This window comes from Ammospiza nelsoni, chromosome 2 (genome assembly GCF_027579445.1).
Source record: "Ammospiza nelsoni isolate bAmmNel1 chromosome 2, bAmmNel1.pri, whole genome shotgun sequence".
Classification (NCBI taxonomy): Eukaryota; Metazoa; Chordata; class Aves; order Passeriformes; family Passerellidae; genus Ammospiza; species Ammospiza nelsoni.
Window position 1 is genome coordinate 46,724,347 of NC_080634.1, and position 18,376 is coordinate 46,742,722.

An 18,376-nucleotide genomic window follows, 5' to 3' on the forward strand; every position below is an offset into this window, starting at 1 on the left:
ACACTCCTTGGAGGACAATGAAGGTCATATTTATCAGTTTCAGAACAGTAGTATAGTACCACAGTTATGGAAGCTATGCTGACTTTGCACGCTACATCAAAAGCACAAAGGACTCGGACTCACATCTGCAAGGCTCAACACTCGAGTGCTCAAGGACAGAGGCCCAGCAGGCAGCCCGCTGCCCTCGCAGGGTCAGGGAACAGGACACTGGCCTTAGTTACCTCCTGGGTCCCTTCCAGATTTTCAGGAGATTTCTGTTTGCTTGCTTTTCAGCAATTTTTATTATTCCTGCAATGTTCCCGCAAAGCTTCATATTGGAACATTACTCAGTTTCCTAAAAAAAGAAAACCTGTGAGTCCGGGGACTGCTCAATTAAATTTGAACAATCTGGATGTTAAACTTAAAATGAACACACATCAACACCAAAGGCATTTTCTTTATGGTGTTTATTTTAAGCATTAAAATTCCTCTGCAAAAAGCTTTGGTCAGTCTCTTCAAACTTTGGATTGCTGTAATGCTTTTCTAGACCACCTCTTTGCTCATGAAGTCCGTCTCTCCCAGTGACTTTCAGAGGCAATGGCTGAAGGTCGGGCTTAATGCAACAGCCACGGCCTCCATCAGTAGGTTTCAGGGGTGCTGACCTGCTGCTGGGCCCCACCAAGCCCCTCTCAGCCCCAGTGTCAGTAGGTTGTGGAGATGGTGGCACTGTGGTGGATGGAAGGAAACAGTCATCAGCCACAGCGGCAGCAGCAGCAGCATCCTCGTGTTTCTTTAGCAACTGGAAAGTGCTGTCGAAATGGGAGGAGGTTTCACTGAAAGTAAACAGAGCCTGGTCTGAAAACTGGGAGAAAGCACTGTCCAGGGAGCAAATTGACGACACAGATGGAGATGTCCCAGAAGAAGACTGGCTAAAAGAGCTAAATCCTGAGCAAGTATTTAATCCCTCTGGCGTTGGAGGCAGGAGACCATGAGACAGGTCTTTCCTTTCAACGTTTTTGTTTGTGTTGTCACTTCTACCAACATCAATCCCTACAAGCAAGCTCTGATTGCTGAGCTTTTGCCTCTCCACCTGCAGCGACCGGCGCTGGCAGAGACACTCCTCATTTCCATGAGGCAGGACCACGTCACAGCTGGCTTTGCGTGTGGCCCTCTCGCGTGGCCCGGCGTCCTCGGCGCGGCCGGAACCGCGGGCCTGCAGGCCAACCGTTGGCTCGGAGGAGCGCCGCTGCCTCCGCACAGCCTTGGGAGCACCCGAGGCAGCTCCCGGGGGGAAACCACTGGAGTAGGGAGACTTGCTTGAGTTGTCTTGCAAGGAAAACTTCGGGTGCGCGTCGTCAGAAATTTCCAACTGCTTCAGCTTGGTTTGGCTTTGGATTTCGTCCACCTCTGTCTGCTCCGAATCGCCGTCGCTCAGAGTGAAGACAGACTCCCTGCTTCTGTAATCCTGATCACAGGTTTTAATCCAGTCACTGGAGGAAGAGTCAGCTTCATCATTTGCCTCATTTTCCAGGCTGTCATAGGAAGAGTCGTTCTGATGGAGAGAAGCAACATCTGCAAGGACAAACCAAGTGTTAACACATCAGTGACTGAACCGCCCTCCTGACAAGCAGCTTTTTTTTTTTTCCTTTTTTTTTTTTTTTTTTTCCGGCAAGTATCCTTTACTTTCAGGAGCATTTGCCCTTTAAAGATTCTTCAAGCAAAAGTACTAAGAATTTAATAAAAAATTGCTCCCTTAATTTTGAACTGGAGAAGCTAAAGTGAGTACTAAGCTACTGTTCAGTCAAGAAATACAGGATAACGGCACAAATAAGGCTTGGGGGTTTTTGTTGTGGTTTTGCTTTGGTTTGGTTTTTTTAAATGGATAGTAGCTAATCCAGCTGTAAACAATAATTTATATACATAGATACATATATGGTATACATATTTTGGTAATTTATTTATTTTTTCTTTTCATTATTGGACAATGAAAGCAGCATTTAATCTTTCTATCCTTCTTTTAGACAAATGCAGAGAACAGGGTATATATTTCTTACCTCTACTTCTTCCAGAAAATACAGTATTTTTAAGAGCAACACTGTGAAGTTTTAGGCTCAGCTTAAACAGCCACCTCATTTGCACTGAGCAGTGCACACCTGGACCCTATCCTGCACCTGCAATAATTGGAATTACATTAAATTTCTTTTGCTCTGGGTTAGGCTAAGCTGTCTTATCTCACATTTGCAGCAGACACAGTTCATGCACGGGCAGTCACCGTGCCTCAGTGCCTGCCTGAAAGCTCATTCAGCTGCTGTGACCTTGCTGTTGTGGGTCTGAGCTCTCAGTGCCAGCACATCCCAGCACTGCAGACCCTATGTGCTTCACTCCTGGGAAGGGGGCAGGCCAAATTTCACCCAATCTCTCTGGAGGCAGAGCATCAGGAGTTTGAAACAGCCACACACAGTCAGTCAGACATGCTGACACAAGTGCCATTACCACTTTTAGTACAGGCCACCTGTGACAAAATTTATTTTACAAAAATGCTGCTTCAGAAATACTTTAAAGAGAGACACAAAACTTCATCAAAATCAGAGGGCTGGAGAAATAAAAGCATTAACGATAATCTGGAAATCTCTGTCAACTAGTCTGCCAAACACCTTCAGTCACCAGTTCCATGATTTTTCTGTGCTAGCAGCAAAATCTGGATGTCCCATTGAAACTCTGGAGATCTCTCTCTTTTGATAATGAACAGACACTTTCAACCCTAGTGTAATGGTGTGACAGCTGTATTATGACCACTGTTGATCACTCCTGATATTTTGGGAAGACAAAGGCTGAGGCAAAAATTCTAGATTTGAGAGGAAACCTTCACCAAATTTTTTCTTTTAAAATTTTCTTTGTTTCCCCTCCCTCCTTTTTTAACTGTAGTGGTTCAGATGACCGGTACAGGAGCAAGAGTCTTTGTGAAAGCATTTTGTGACATGATCCAGGTCTATGGTAAGTTGAATCAGTGATTATGACCAATTCTTTGGGGAACTGAATGGAAAGAGAACAGCAGTATCTGGGAACACCCCATGAAGAAGGAACAGCATTCTTCCATGGAATATACCAGTCTTTTGCCTGGCTGAGTTTATCTGTCTTAATAGGATCAAAACGTCAATCTGCATTACCTGAGCTGTTCTCCCTCTTGCATGTCATCAGTATTTCTCCAAAGAGGGAGGCAATTTCATCTCCAAAAATCCTGCAGCAATTCTCAATGAGGAACTGTACCAGACTAGAAATCTGCAACAAAGCAATGGGAGAGAGATGTCAGATCTTCTATTCTCAACTCAGGACAAGCTCACCATACAGATGAGGAACAGGAGCAAAATGTCATCCATGAAGGCAGCCAGGAGCTACTCTCTTGGTCTCCTGGACCCAATAAACCGTCCTGGTAAACATCCTTGTAAACATGTTTTCCATTCTACTCTGTCCTGTTCAGGGGTCACCACAACCACAGATCCTCTTGAAGAGAGAAGCATTTTGCTGACACACTGGACATTGCTTTATGACCTCTCTCTCCCTCTCCTAGGAAGGTTATGAGAATGGACTGATGAATGTTTCTGGAGCCCTGATAAGAGGACAAGACCTGATTTGAAGAGGTACCAAGCTTCTCATGTTTGCAACCAACAGCCTGGTTGAATGGGATGAAGGTTGGTTGGGTTTTCTGCTACACCAAAGTGTTTCTCACCTTTTTAATAAATTCACTTTCTATATCAGGAGTGGAGGGTACAGGAGGCCAGAGCAGGCTAGGTGCAATGCAGACAGCCAGATTAAAGGCATTCATCTGGTTCTCTTCAGATCGCATTTTTATCCCATGCAGCACTCCAAAGATGTAACGCAGGAGAACAACATTAGCTCTGGGGAGATGCTCTAGTAACCTGAAAACACATAAAAACAGAGTTCTTCACATCAGTGACCACTTTCCATAGATATACACCAGTCAAGATAATGGAAATGCAGAAACAGGGTAATATGGTCCACTAATTAAACCAGGGAGAACGTCAAAGATATGTTCTTGTTTAAAAAAAACCTGCAAATTGAATATTTGTGATTCTGAATTCTGGGATATACATTTGTAGGAAAAGAATGTAGAGAATATAAATAACCACCTTTGGATGCTTTTTATCTTCTCTTCATTATTTCCTTGATCCAGCACAGAGACCCACTTATCACACAGCTGGGATGATAAAATACTGCCTGGGATGTTGCGAAGAAAATCCTTATCAAGAGAAAAAAACAAAACACGTGAGTAGCTGTTCTGGGGCATGTGAGGGGGTAGGAATAACATACACAGATACAAGAGGATGTATCAATAGGACAGCACTTGCTGGCAAGTATATTGTTACATACAACCACCAAAAACAGAAGAAAATCATCTGAGATAGAGGCACTTTAGATTATGCTTAAAGTGATTATTTTCCAGCCTTTCTCTACCTTTTCCTGTCAAAATAGAGGTATTTGAATGCTTCATCTGATATTGCTGAACTAAAAAATCTGCAGTGAGACCAGTTATTTTGATGTTGCATAATGTCTGTCTTATCACTTCACTTCATCTGTAGTACCTGTTTCTTCTCCTCAGCTGACAAGCTCAAATACCTCCCAACCATAAGCACTCCAAGGCATCAATACCTTCCTTCCTCTAATCAATGGAGTACTTAAACTAATCATTGATTGTCCTGCTATTCTTCTTTCCTAACACTTCAACTGTGAACATGGAAATTGTTGCAGCTTAGGAAAAAGGCCAAATCCTAGCTTCCCAAAATAGTTAGGCTGAGGGAAGCTATGATGCTTTTTTTGCACAAGGAACATTGGTTTTGACATACAAGACTGTACAATGCATGGAGAAAATAATCAAAATCTTATGGCAGCACTATAAACTCACTAGGATCTGCAGTGTAGGGTAGTACTGATGTGTAAGGAGACAGGTCTGCAAACATGCCTTTTAGTATTTCATATGCAGAGGGTAACAGGACCAGGGTGTAGCACAGACCTCAGGAAAGCTGTCAGCAAAACAAGCTGGCTACTTCTCTTCCTCATGCTAATTCAATGGTAGCCTCCTGTGGAGATCCTCACAAGGTTAATGTGCCACCCATTCTTGTTAATTCATTCCTCTTTGGGCCTGTCCCTGGAGAAAAGCCCTCCCTGGTTGAGCACAGGATCTGTGCTGCGCTCACCCAAAAAGAGAGACAGGAACAATCTTCACATACCTTAAACAAAGATGCTGTCACAAATATGGATTCATGGGCCAGGTCCACTTCAGTGCCTGAATCAAGCTTCTCCTTTAGCTCTTTGAATGTTTTTGCACTTCCAGAGCGTCTGAAAATACCCTTGGTGGAAGGCCCCTCTTGGTAAAGGAGGGAAAGCATGTCCTAAAAAAATTAAAAAGGCCAAGAGGATTTCCCATAAATATATTTTATTGTCCAGTGCCACTAAAATGTAGTTTTGCCATTTTTGCCACAGAAGAAAACCTTTTCATCCTAAAACATATCAGAAATCAAACACAATCTAGGCTCACTCTCCAGATCTTGCCAAATTGCACAGCAAAGCTGTGATTTAGGGATCTCATTTTGGGAAACATCCCCTCAGAAATACTGTGCTGCCACTGCTGAGCACTAACTTTCTTTATGACCTTCCAGGACCCGTGCAAGTTTCAGCCAAGTCATTTAAACATATAAATGCTGTGGTATGGGAAATGGAGAGTGGTCTATCTAATTCAAAGCTTTGCATTTGACAGTGGCCTCAGTCAGACACTGCTTTGCAGAAAGGTATGAGACCCTCACTGCTCATCACTGTAGCTAATATTATCACCAACCACAGACAGAATTCTGTTTCACTGTTGATATCTGAAAAAAAAAGTGATTTTTATCTAAACTAGAAAGTGCTTTGTTTGTTAATACATATCTGCACTTCTACAGCAGATCAGAGTCAGGTTTTTACCCCTTTGCTGCTTGTGAGCAGTATCAGACTCTGCAAGCAGCTCAGGGCTGTCAGCAGAACCAGCTCTGAGGCAAGGTGCTCCTGCCTGGGAGGTCACTCCAAGGGGGACAAAGTTCAGCTTGTGGCTCCCCTGAAGCCAGTGAGGCTGCACAGGATTAAACAAGCACACAGCTTATTAGAGAAGGGAAAACAAGCAGATTCCTGCCTAGCCTTTAAAATAATAGGAGGGACTGATATTTTCTGTTAAATAATAAAAGGAAAACAAGGAGAAAAAGAAATGCAGAAATTTCTCCTGAGATAACAAGTTCAGGATATTTGCCAGATGCTTATTTTGATGCTTAGTTCTCTGCAGTCTCCTGAGGGCCATCTCTCAGACATGCAGGTGAACTCCTGCAGGCCTGCTCCATGCCATGGAGAATCTGTCAGGGTTATCCCTCTGAAAGGGGAAACACGTGCACACAGACCCTGGGATTATCTGCATGCACACAGTGGCCTGAGGACCAAGTTATCAAAAATGATGGCAAGAGAAGGGACACCAAAGGGGGGTCCTGGGACACTGGTCCATCATCATTAAACTGAATTAGTGAACAGTAATGGATAAGGAATGGAGTTTGGGGACTTTTCTAGACTGGATTGTAAGGTAGGTTCTCCTGCCACACAGCAGAGCAAGTAACTCTAATGGAAGCTATTACTTCTGCTTTTATTCTTTCCTGTTTCTTTCTCACTCTTGCAGAAGTCCAAGATCAAGAATTAATGGAAGTGCAGATACTTTGGAGGAGCACCTTCATGGCAGCAGGACTCAAGTCAGCATTTTCATTCTCTTTGCAGGAATTTACAGCTCTCCCATCAAAACAAGCTGACTCCCACAGCACAGGGTGTTAGCACATGAATAAACCCTTTCAAAATACATTTTGAACAAAATATGCACAAGATAAAAATGGGAAGCCCCTATTAAACTAACAAACCCAGATGAAATTGCATGAATGAAGCTATGATGCAAGACAATTCAGTGTGACAATGACTAAAAGAGAGTCCTTCAGCTGTGAAAGCAAGCTGCAAGCTCTGAAGCAGTTATCCAGCATGCCTGCAGCATTCATCCCTGCTATTTTTTCTCTTGCAAGTAAATCCCATTCAGTTCCCCAGTATTCTATTCTCCAGAGATGCTGCATGAATTCAGAAGTTCTATTTTATGGTATGAACACAATGTTTAAAATTCAAAGCATGAAGTCTACCAAGCTGTGATTCTCTGCTTAGTAACTTTGGGGATTTTTTTTCAAATAAAATTTACTATTATTTATGTGTTGGAGAAATTTCTGAAATGCAGCATTGGCTCATTTCTTAAACAGAGAGAAGGAGAGATCAGGTGATCATAGCCACACAGAGTCCATCTCTGTAGGGCTTATTTAAATAACCTAAATAATAAAAATGCACACTTCTTCAAAAGAAAACACTATTAAAAGACCTGAAACATGGTATGATTCACTATTCAGGCAGTGATAAAGCAGCACATCAAGCACCAGCTTAGGAGACAGAACACCTCCTCTTGTAAACTGGTGTGACCCCACTGATTTCAGTGGGGTTCTGGCAATTTCTTCCAGCCAGAAGTCAGGCTGCTAGGATGAAGGGCCCTCATTCCCACTTTGTAACTACTTCATCTGCTGTACTGACAACAGGGCCTTCTAATGACCAAAAATGCCACATACATGCCTTAATTATGCCTAGGAATGGGCTCTAGGACAACCTTTTTCATGCTCCTAGGCTGGTTTTGAGAGCACCCACAGCACCAGAGCTCCCTCAAGGCAGGATGAAAAGATGATACTGTAGCCTCCACACTGCCACCTATTTTTTGCAGGGGTGCTGTCAGACCAAAAATGAGGACTCAGGATGCTTGTCTGCCCTGGAATGACTTCAAGAAAGGCTCTGAAATTGCCTGGTTATGGGCAGGTGGCATTTTATGCATGCGTGGGCTGCCTATATGGGACAGTGGATGAGACATTTATGGATGTGGGGATTTTACAGAGATCTTGGGAGTGGTTTAAAAAATATGTGTGAATGTGGCATTTATTTACACTGTGTGAGTGAGGATTAGGGAACCAGCCTTATAGCATGGGCTATAAAGGAGAAATAGCCCAGAGCAGCAGACTGATCACATGCATTTCTCAAGCTGTTGTTAACTTGGCCTGACCACAGAATATGTTCAAAACCAAAGTTCTTGCTGGGACTCACAAATGAGGTTTCCCTATGGAAAGCTTTCTGGTTTCTTTGCTTGGGTAATTTCAATGTCCCTTTTACAAACATACCCTCATTTACCACACAGAGAAATCCCACCACTGTAAGACCCAACCCTGAGCCTGGGACTCACCAAGAGGGGTTTGGGCAGGTTGTCATCCTCACAGATGGTTGTTAGTAAGAGGCCAAAGAGCTTCCCAGGAACAGCAGATGTTGAGGAGAGGGGTGCATTGTCCAAGTGAGTGCCTGGGCCACGCCAAAAAGCCCAATTTATGATAGATCTTTTCCTTTTAAATGACTTTTGGCTTAAGTCTGGGGAAAGAGAAAGGTGTTTATTACAAGAAATGCATTTCAATTCTAGTTCCAGTATTTGGGTTTTGGTGGTTGCTATGGTTTCAAAGGAAAAAATGTCATGAACTCAACCAACTCCTTGCATCCAGCTAAGCCTAATCCACCATGCACATACCTCTGTGTGTGTGTGTGTGTGTGTGTGTAGAATGTGTTGCCTCACTCATGCCCTGAAGGGGATCACCAGGGTCTGCCCTGCACTGTTGGAGCAATGCCAGCACTCTCCACCAAGTGCAGGATGGCAAACCTCAGCCTGCTGACTTCACACAGCTGCACTCTGCTAAATAACTCATTTTCCACCCACAGGCGCAAATCCACTGCCCTCACCTCAGCACATCCTAGCTCTCCTGACAATGTGGGAGACTCTCCCCACAAATACCAACAGAGAATCAGCTAACGGGATGGGGCATTTTCAGACCAGGAAAAGCCTTTGCTCTCTTCTCCACAAAGCAGGAGTATCATCAGTGTCCTCACTCCAAGCATTTGCTGACTGTGGCCCAAGGATGGTGCCTGCCCTTCAATCACTGCCTTCCAGCACTGCAGCACGCTGCCAGCACACTGATGGGCTCTGCTTGTCCCCACTGTAACATACCTCATCAGACATCAACTAACTGAAACTCCTGTTTGCAGGGTGGAGAGAAGGAAATACTGGTATTGGGACAGAGAAATGGGAGTTTTATATGACCTTTCTCAACACCAGCCACTGTGAAGTCTTCTTAACAGCATGGGTTACTGCTAAAGGGAAAAGGAGGGTGGACTGTTTATGACAGAAGTGCTGACTGGGAAAAACTGAATCTGATATATTTTTCCTTTCTGAGATGTTTTCAAAGCCAATCAGCATTGATTTAGTTTCTTGCCTACCCCACAGACATTTTAATTAGATGGTTCTCCCAAACATTTTACTTTCTGCTATCGTGGAGGCCAGAACCAAGTCTTGCAGAACTAAGGATTGTGGTACAATACCAGATTTTTCTCTCCAATACTTTATTAGAATTTGGTTTTTAGCTCAAAGAGTGATTTTCATTATAGGTCATTCCATTCCAGATCATGCTCCCTTTGGGAATGGGTGGAAGTCTTTTCATTAGATGCTTACAGGATGAAAAGTTACAGTTTAACTCCAAACGTGAACATATGAATGTGAAAGCCTGAAGAAAAATGCTTTCCATAAAAAATAATGAGGACATACATTTTAAGCAGTCCAAAGCTTCAAGAAATGCAAGTCTGGCAGTGTCTAACATTATGTTTTGGGAGACCATATCTGACCTGTAACTTTGAAAAATGATAATTTTTCCTTCAGGTGAACTAGATATTGACACCTGAATAAGGTTTGCTTCACAAACAAAGGTTTGCCAGTGTTCTAGTGACACAGCAGCAAATACATATTGGTGTTTTTTTCTGTACACCCAGTAGATCTCAGTGGAAGCAAAAATGAAGAAGTTACTTTGGAGAACAAGGAATAGAAAAAAAAGAGTTTTAAAATTAGGAACTCTTCTCAGTATTTTACTAATTGTTCCCCCCTTATCAGCCATGTCTCAAACTGAGAATGTGAAGAAGGGGTCATTGCAAGGAACTGCAGCTCTCTCCTGGGACAGGAAGGAAATCTCAGCCAGTTCTTCAGCACACCAGGGCAGAAACCAACAACTGATGTGTGCCAATGAAATGCCCTGTCCCTTAAAAACTAACATTCACTGAAAAACAGGAAAACTCATCCTTTTCATACCTCCTTTTAAAGGGTGTTCACAAGTCTTAAGCTGAAGAAGAGATGAGAAGGGGTGAGTGTTCACTTTCTTTCCTTGAACCTCTGCAAAGTTATAATACTAGGACAAGGCCAGACTCCTCTCAGCCAAGACAGATGCCAATTACTGCTCTGCAGAAGTACTTCCACACAAAGACCTCATGGCCTCACTCTGGTGGATTATTCTAAGCCAGAATCAGAAAAAAGTAATACCAGTTTGTTGGAAAAATTTGGTCAGAGCTCCCAGCAGCCACCTCTTCTTGCTCATATTTTACATGAAGGGAATGTCTAGTCATAGTTAATGTCCTAGCCATGGAAATGGCATTTCCTCTCCTTGAAACTAATCAGAAACTTCTAAATAAATCTTCAGCTCTACTTAACAATGTGCTCATGAGCATAATTTAATGGCTATGTTTAACTGGTAGGTGACCATTCCTGTTACACGCTGAAAGGCTACAACAGAGGCAACAGAAAGACCCCATTTATTCCACACAGAAAACTCTCCTGTACTGCTTTAACCATCCTGCCAGGACACTTGATGCAATTTGGTGTCCACAGAACCACTTACATGACCTGAGGGCCAGCTCTCAGTCACACCAGCCTGTCAGCACCTGCACTGCTGTCCCACCCTGGTGCACACTGCTGGAGCTGGCAGCTGGTCCCTGATGCCTCCAGCAGGGACAGCACATCCTGCACAGCGGTGTCCCACTGCAGGGAAGTGATGGCAGGGAGGGCAGCACAGCATGTGGCAGTGAAGTGTGGGGTTACAGATACTGAATTTACTCTGTATATTCACTCTGTATGTGGCAGTGCGCCCAGTGGGTACCCAACACAGATTTTGGCTTGCTGATTTGAAGCTCAAAGGCCAGACCATTGCCTTGGCTTGCATGCAGGTAATTTTTGCCATTTTCCAAACCTAAAACAGTCGGGAAAAGCACAAGGAACAGCACTGTATGTGAGATAACCTGCTTTGTAAGCATTTACACCTATACATCGCTTCAACAGGTTTTGTCTAATGAAAGAAGGAAAGGTGAATGCACTAAAAGCCTCTTTCTCCCATTTAGCACAGTCTCTGTGCATGACCTGCAGGCTGCCCCAGGCTGCTGCTGCCCCAAGCCAGGCTCATTCCACTCCTACAGCTTGCACAGCACTGATGATAACACATCTGCATTAGAACTCTACAGGCCTGATTTGCATTTCTATTTTCTTTTGCCAGTCAACATCAGCTGCCAAAGCAGGGCCTGTAAACCTAATTACACCCCTTTGCTAGATTGCCTCATTCTTAAAATATGCCATGAAGTAATATATGATACAAATTACTGGGAGGGGGGTGGATGAATGCATGTGGAAAGGAAATTAATTTATATAAAATATAATCAATTTCCAAAATAATTTGTAATGGACTCTGGTATAGCTTCACTGTACTTAATTTCTAAAACCATTACAAATGGATTCTATTAATATTCATATATTGTGGAAGATTTTAAGTATTGGGGAGTGCCCAAGAAAACAGTGTGGATGTTATTTTTTCTATGATATGGTTATTAATGGTGAAGTGAGGCACCTAATTGAGCTGAAAATGCTAGGGTGTTCAGAACAACAAAAACACACCATGGGATGTATCCTTGCCCTAAGTCTAATTTCCCAATCCTGTCACTATCTCCTTATTTGTTTTATCATGAGCAGAGCACAGTCATTGTGTCATTGACAACAGAGTACAAAACAGACAGCAGGTGCTCCTATTTTTGCAGCATCAAGGCCAAAGGCAGAAGAAAATATTACCTTCTTTATTTTACTCAAAGAGCACTGAAATAAAGTTCTATCTGCTCAGTTCTATTCACTTTACTTCATCTAGGTACCCAGGTACCTGCCTAGACTTTGCCACTTGAGGGTCCCAGTAAGGCAGAGCGTTGTCCTAAGTACTTTATAAGATGAAGGATTTCCCAAATGTTCCATGGGAATTCTGTGCCAAAGCCTTGATTCTTGAACTGTGAAACCATCCTGCCTTGTTGCAGAGCACAGCAAGGGCTGCAGAGAGAAGCTCAGCTAACAAGACTCACAAAAATTGCAGGGGAGAGATTCTTTCTTTTGCTGACTTGAGAACAATCACTTGACAGGCAGCTTGTCACAATGTAACTTCCAAAGATGACACATGTACAACAGCACACTCAGATCAGTGAGTGCTAGAGTGCAAACCCCCCCAGAGCAGCTGGAAGATACACCTGCACGCTCCTCTGTGCCCCCAGCCCGGCACATGTGCCTTCTGCAGCAGAGCCAGGTGGCCAGGCTGTGTGTGGGGACAGAGCTGGGCTGAGGGGACAACGTACCGTTCAGCTGCTGGCACACGGCCACCTGGCTGGGCTTCAGCACAAACTGGCACTGCAGCTCCTGGGGCAGCTGCTCCGGCAGGAAAGGGCCCTGGAGCTGCCTGGGGCAGGCACAGGGCTTTGATCCGTGGGGCATGGCGTCACGAATGTGGCTCATTGTGATTCCAAAGGGATACTCGTGGCCTGTTCAAAGAGAAATAGAAATCATCTCTGTTGGATTGACTGGAGACTTGCAAAACTCCATCTGCCCTGGAGGAAAAGCAGATTTGGCTTGCTGGCCCGCAGCACTTTCTCAGTAATCTAAGAATTGTTGCTTTTCTCCATATTTGCATGGGCATAAATCATAAACTGGCAGATAGGGAGTTACCGTGTTTGGTGTAGTTAAACAGATGTAAAAGTAAAATCTGATCTATTACAGCTGTATCACATAAAAAAGCCTGTCAAAAAAAAAATAAAAGTGACTATTTCTGAGTTCAGCGTTTACTCTTTCTACTGCTTTTATTGTGGCACTGAAAGTTAGGTACTGCTTGCTCACATCATTCTGGAGGGAAATGAGATTTTGGGATCAGACATGTCAAATTTCTGCTGAGCATGCAAAACCAAAAAATTCCAGTATGAAAGTGATCTTCCCTCCCATAGCATGTTAAGTCCAACAGCCACCAGCTCAGTCAAATGAGACACAATTATGGTTCCTGTCTGAGGCTGAAACAGGAAGGAAACGTTAATCACAGGGCTGATGCAAATGAGCTCTGTTGGCTTAACCAGCATCTTTGGGGACTACACAGAGGCAATTCATTTCTGGAGGAGCTTTCACAAATGCCACCGGAAAGATGCTTTTCCAACTTGTCTGAAGACCTGGTGGGTTAAATATATGAAATGTGGATGCAATGCTAAGATGTTTTTGTTAGCTTGCAGTTAGACTTGAACACTAAGAGAATGGAAGAGGTGTTATTTGAGATTATAGTAAGAAGCTATGGCATAGGCAAACTCTGCTTCTGACGTGCACCTGTAATAAAAGTTTGCCTTATCTAATAAACCTTTGCATAAAAGTATCAAGAAAAGCATCACTTTCATGTCAGATTCTTCTTTTCCAAGGATTGCAACTTGAATTTGCAGTGAGAGTCAGTCAATTAGAAAGGCCTTTTCCATTTCTGAATTCTCTGGTTTTATGTTTAACGCCATGGATGTGATTTGATCTGAAGAAGATACACAATAATGGTCAGAAACCCAAAGTCTGGTATGTTTCAAAGGCAAAACAGTTTGCACTCTCTATAAGGTGCACAAGTTAGACACTTTATAAATATTAATGTTGTCTGACTCCAGTGAAGCATTTGTAGCTAAGGTTACTTTGAGAAGGAATGCTAAGATTTACTGGGATTAGATGTGCAGGAGAAAAAACCAGAAAATCCACAAGTTTTTCTTGTTCTAATTATCTGCAAACTCATGCAGCACAAGTAATGCTGGGCTTCTAAAGGAAAATGTTCTTAGTAATGGAAAGGGATTTGTTCTCAGTGAATCATGGGCCAAAATCAAATCACTCCATCCAATCACTTCTGAGATTTGTGTTGATTCCTGGTCCTGAAATGTTTTGAAATGCATTTTAGAAATTAATAAACACTAATTTGCTCCTAATCAGAGAGGAGCTGTCAGCTAAAATGAGAAATACAGGATTGGAAAGGATTGAATCAGTTAACTTGAGTTGTGGAAGGAAAAATCATTTCTCAAAGTTCTGCTGAGTTTTGCTGAGGAGGGGACAATGCTATGGAGGTGTAGGAAGAAATATGGGAAAGCTGGACAACCTCCAGAAGAGGAGGTGACTTGAGAGGCCAACTCTGCAGAAACTCTGGGGCTCATGCAGCAAAACTGGGGCAGAAATAAATGAACTTCTTCAACCTCTTAGTGACACAAGCAGACATCTGCTCTTCAAAACAAAGGATCACCATTTCCCTAACTCCAGAGAGGCAAACTCATGTGATAGGGAAGTAAGAGAAAAAACAGGAAAAACAAAGCAAAAGAGGAAGCTGAACTTTAGTCTTCTCTCTATTTCTTGGTCCCTACAGCAGTAGTAACTGAGTGAATATTGAAAAACAAGACAATGTCAACAACTTACCAATAAGAGGGTAAGGAGCATGTTCTCTTCCTGAAATCACCCATAGCTTGTAGTCTTTTTCAGAGCCCTTTAAAACCAAAACTAAGAATCAGCTTGTCAGCCATTAAGGACAGGTTCTCAGATAAAGTTTCTCACAATATAAGGATAATCTGCACCTTGCCAGCAGGGTCAAAGGAATCCCCTTTACTTTTGCAGTGCCCAAGTCTGCCACCAGCAAAATTCCTGCAGTGTGTCTGTCGTATGTAGTGTGGTTTATGTGACCTGGGCTCAGTTCCGAGCAGTGAGAGGTGCTGGAGCCCATCATCTCTGAAGAAAAAGGGGGAGATCTGCCCCCAGTTCTTTCCCTCGGACTGCAGCGCCTCCTGGCAGCAGAGGGATGGATGTCAGACCCCCTCACTACTCTGCTCCACCCTCTCCACAGCTTTTCCACATCTCTAAGCAGGAGGAGCTCATGCTGGTGAGCTGAGAGCATCCTGTGACTGACACTGGAGCACAGGGCAGGAGCACCTCCACGTGAGCCCACGCTAATGATGCCAAGGCAAGGGTGGCAGCCCCAGGCTCCTGGCACTCAGTGCTGCCCCAAAATCTTGTTGTAGGGCGCTGGCAGCCTTTTTGTGCAGCCCTTATGTGTGGAAGGGCTTGGGACTGCTGGATGGTGTTTTAAGACTACTGAGCCCTCTTTTAAAGTGTACAGTAGAGAGGATAAATTTACATCAAAAGAGACCATTTTCAAAAGACTGGGGAATGTGATGTTTTTGGGAAAAGCTGTGAAAACCTCTCATTTAAATCAAACCAAATTAAAGCGAGCTCTAAATATTGCCTTTAGCATAAATGTACCAAAAAAAGGTGGATAAATACACTGCATTAAAAGTGATCTATTTTACCTTCAATCCCTTTTTGGTGAGACTACTAAATCAGAATAGTTCAAAATAAAAAAGTTTTCTGGCTATAAAAAGAAATAAATACCTCATGACAGCATTTACTTAGATCCAAAGTTAATTCCTACCTCCTTTCAAACAGACTTGCCTACTATCCTGCATTTTCTGGACCTTCACCCAGCGTTCCTAAGGCTTTTGAGACTCTTCCTACTTGCTGCATGCACCTGATGTAATGCTGATACACCCAACAAAGCCTTTGCAGTCTGCTCTCTGACTGACAGAGCTTTCTGGCCCATATTAGCACTGCTGTTAAGTCAGTTAGCAGGGGGCAGAAAGAAAATAAATAGGCTTTGGAGACATCCCTGATGCCTTGGGGCAAGCAGCCAGGAGCAAATAAATACAGCTGAAGAGCACAAGAAAGGGTATTTGCTTTTCCTTTCACAGACATATATGAAAGGGTTCGTTGCTGTGAAGGGGAAGCAGGGAAGGGAAGGGCCAGTTAAGCATGGTTGCAGGAGGCAGACTGCTCATCTCTGACTGCAAATCCTGTCCTTTATGGCTTTATGAGGCCATTTGTCAGGATAAATGTGACTGTCCCAGAAAAGTCAGCAAGTGTACTTACAAAGCTGAGAAACCCAAGGCCCTTCTTTCTGCCCCACTTGATAATTTGGAGCAGATGATCAATGCCATTTTGCACGAGCTAGCTGTCATTTCACTAGAGAAACCACAGAGGAAAAAACCCTGATGTGTTAAACCAGAGTGAACTCAGCCAAAGTAATAGCCCCATTAATCACACAATATGTGAAATGTAGTTTTTATAAGTGCCATTGAAAAGTCATGGAGCTCCTTTCAAGTGGTTCTCTGTGGACAGAAATAAAAAACCTTGATACAGCACGTAAGGCAGAGCTTCCTTACAGCCCGAACAATCCTACCAGGGGGCTGGGTGTTTGATTGATATGCAGGCTACAGCTTAATTTATTTAGCTTGTTTGATTTTATTGCTAATCTTATGATACGCCTCTAATGAAAAAAAAAAGCTTTCTGCTATAAAGACGCAGTAAAAAATGTAGTATATTAGCTGGGCAAATAATTCTGCAGGCAAGGTTTTATATCTTTCATATGGCTTTCATTCTTTTTCTACTTGAAATAAAAACGTAAAGAGGAGGAAAAGATTGATTGTGGTACATACAAAAGAACACAATGCTGAAACCCAACCAGCTCCTTGTCCTGCTAATCTCCAAGTATTCTCTTTAAATATTACCATTTTCCTGGTTTTTCTGTACACAAAGTGAGGAAACGCAAATGATTCCCGTAAAATGGGTAAAAATGAAGCACATCACAATAAAGACTTGCAGCTGTAATAGCACTCAGTCTCCTGATTTTTGGTGCAGAGCAGGGGAGACAATCTGCAATTAAAATCCTAATTTTAATTCACCTTTTATCCTTTTCACCTTACAATCCCTCTATTGACTCCAGAGATTCCTTAATTAAATGGACTACTGGATTCTGAGCCAGGGCCCCAGCCCTGGTGTAAATGAGATGTCTGAGCCATAACAAGATGGGCAGACACAAATTGCTGTGCCTGGGAAATGCCAAGCCAGCAGAATAGACTCCTGCATTAAAAGCCTGTGTAAATTATGGATAATGGATGCTGGGGAAGGCAAATCCTGAGGTTACTCCAACTTTTGCTGTGAGTCTCCAGAAGCCCCAGGGAAGCATAACAGTGGCATTTTCCTCATCATATTTAACTCTTCACACTCAGGGCTGTGGTAAGGAAAGACTTGTCAGATTCCATGCAATGAGATGAATGTATGCATCATGAGTAAAACATTTTAAAAAATCCTGTTACCCAAACAGCAAGCTGATAGACCAGCTAAAAAGCTGTCACCAGGAGCTTGTGTATGATGATCACTGGTACTGGTTGGAGCCATGCTGTGAAACACAGTGAGAAGCCAGAATTCTTGTCCCTGGCACTGATCCTCTACCACACCTGAGGCACTACCTAGTCTGGGTTAGGGCAAAGGAAGCCAGCTGAGGCAGCACTTGATCTAGCAGGGATCACTGCATCTATCTGGTACACTACCCTGCATTATTGTAAGTTCTGTAAAAGCCTTTCTCCAAAACAGTCTCAGGACACTGTTTAAATTGGGTGCATTCAGATTCCACGCAATCACTAGTTACATTTGTGTATTACATAACTCCAAAGGTCCACGGATATTCAGAATACCTGACTGGGACACTTGGGAGCAGTGCAATCTGGGGACACAGCTGATCATGCATGTCTGCACACTCTGAAACCAGCTAACAGGCAGACCAGCAGGCTTCTTGCTCACACTGAAGCATGCAAAAGGAGCTCTATCAAACTCTCACTCCTTGTGTCAAGGTATCTCCTCTTAGGCATCAGCAAAAGCAACCTGATATAAAAGTAACTTGAAACATGACTGATCCCTTACAGGGATGAGAGTCTCACTCAAAAATTTTAAGGCACTTGATAATCTCTGGAGGTCTGTATGTTAACAAGGCACTTCTGCTGCATTTCAACAACTCTGGACTACTATGTTAAAGGATTTCATTAATGTTCATATCCTAAAACTTGGAAAAAGTGCAAGGGAAGATCTGATTGTTAAAAGTACCTACAAAGAAAGATTCATTAAAATTGGTGCAAGGACTTACATTAATTCCCAGCTGCTGCAAAGCCATCAGAATGACATCATTTGCTGTATCAACATTGGTTACATTTAGGGTTTTTGACTGTGAACAGAAAAAAAGAGAAGGGGAAAGTGGCATTAAAATTT

General features: G+C 43.1%; 1 protein-coding gene across 1 annotated transcript in view; it reads right to left on the reverse strand.

The window, feature by feature from the left end:
* Positions 1-259: 259 nt before the first annotated feature.
* ARHGAP20 (Rho GTPase activating protein 20) overlaps positions 260-18,376 on the reverse strand; it is a 56,671-nt gene continuing 38,554 nt past the window's right edge. Inside the window, exons 7-15 of the mRNA XM_059466239.1 lie at positions 18,255-18,332; positions 14,705-14,771; positions 12,595-12,777; positions 8,318-8,496; positions 5,226-5,387; positions 4,128-4,237; positions 3,707-3,896; positions 3,147-3,258; positions 260-1,551 (exon numbers count right to left, since the gene is read on the reverse strand). Of these exons, the coding sequence (XP_059322222.1) occupies positions 452-1,551; positions 3,147-3,258; positions 3,707-3,896; positions 4,128-4,237; positions 5,226-5,387; positions 8,318-8,496; positions 12,595-12,777; positions 14,705-14,771; positions 18,255-18,332 (2,181 nt within the window). The 3' untranslated portion in view covers positions 260-451. The remainder of the gene's footprint in view (positions 1,552-3,146; positions 3,259-3,706; positions 3,897-4,127; positions 4,238-5,225; positions 5,388-8,317; positions 8,497-12,594; positions 12,778-14,704; positions 14,772-18,254; positions 18,333-18,376) is intronic.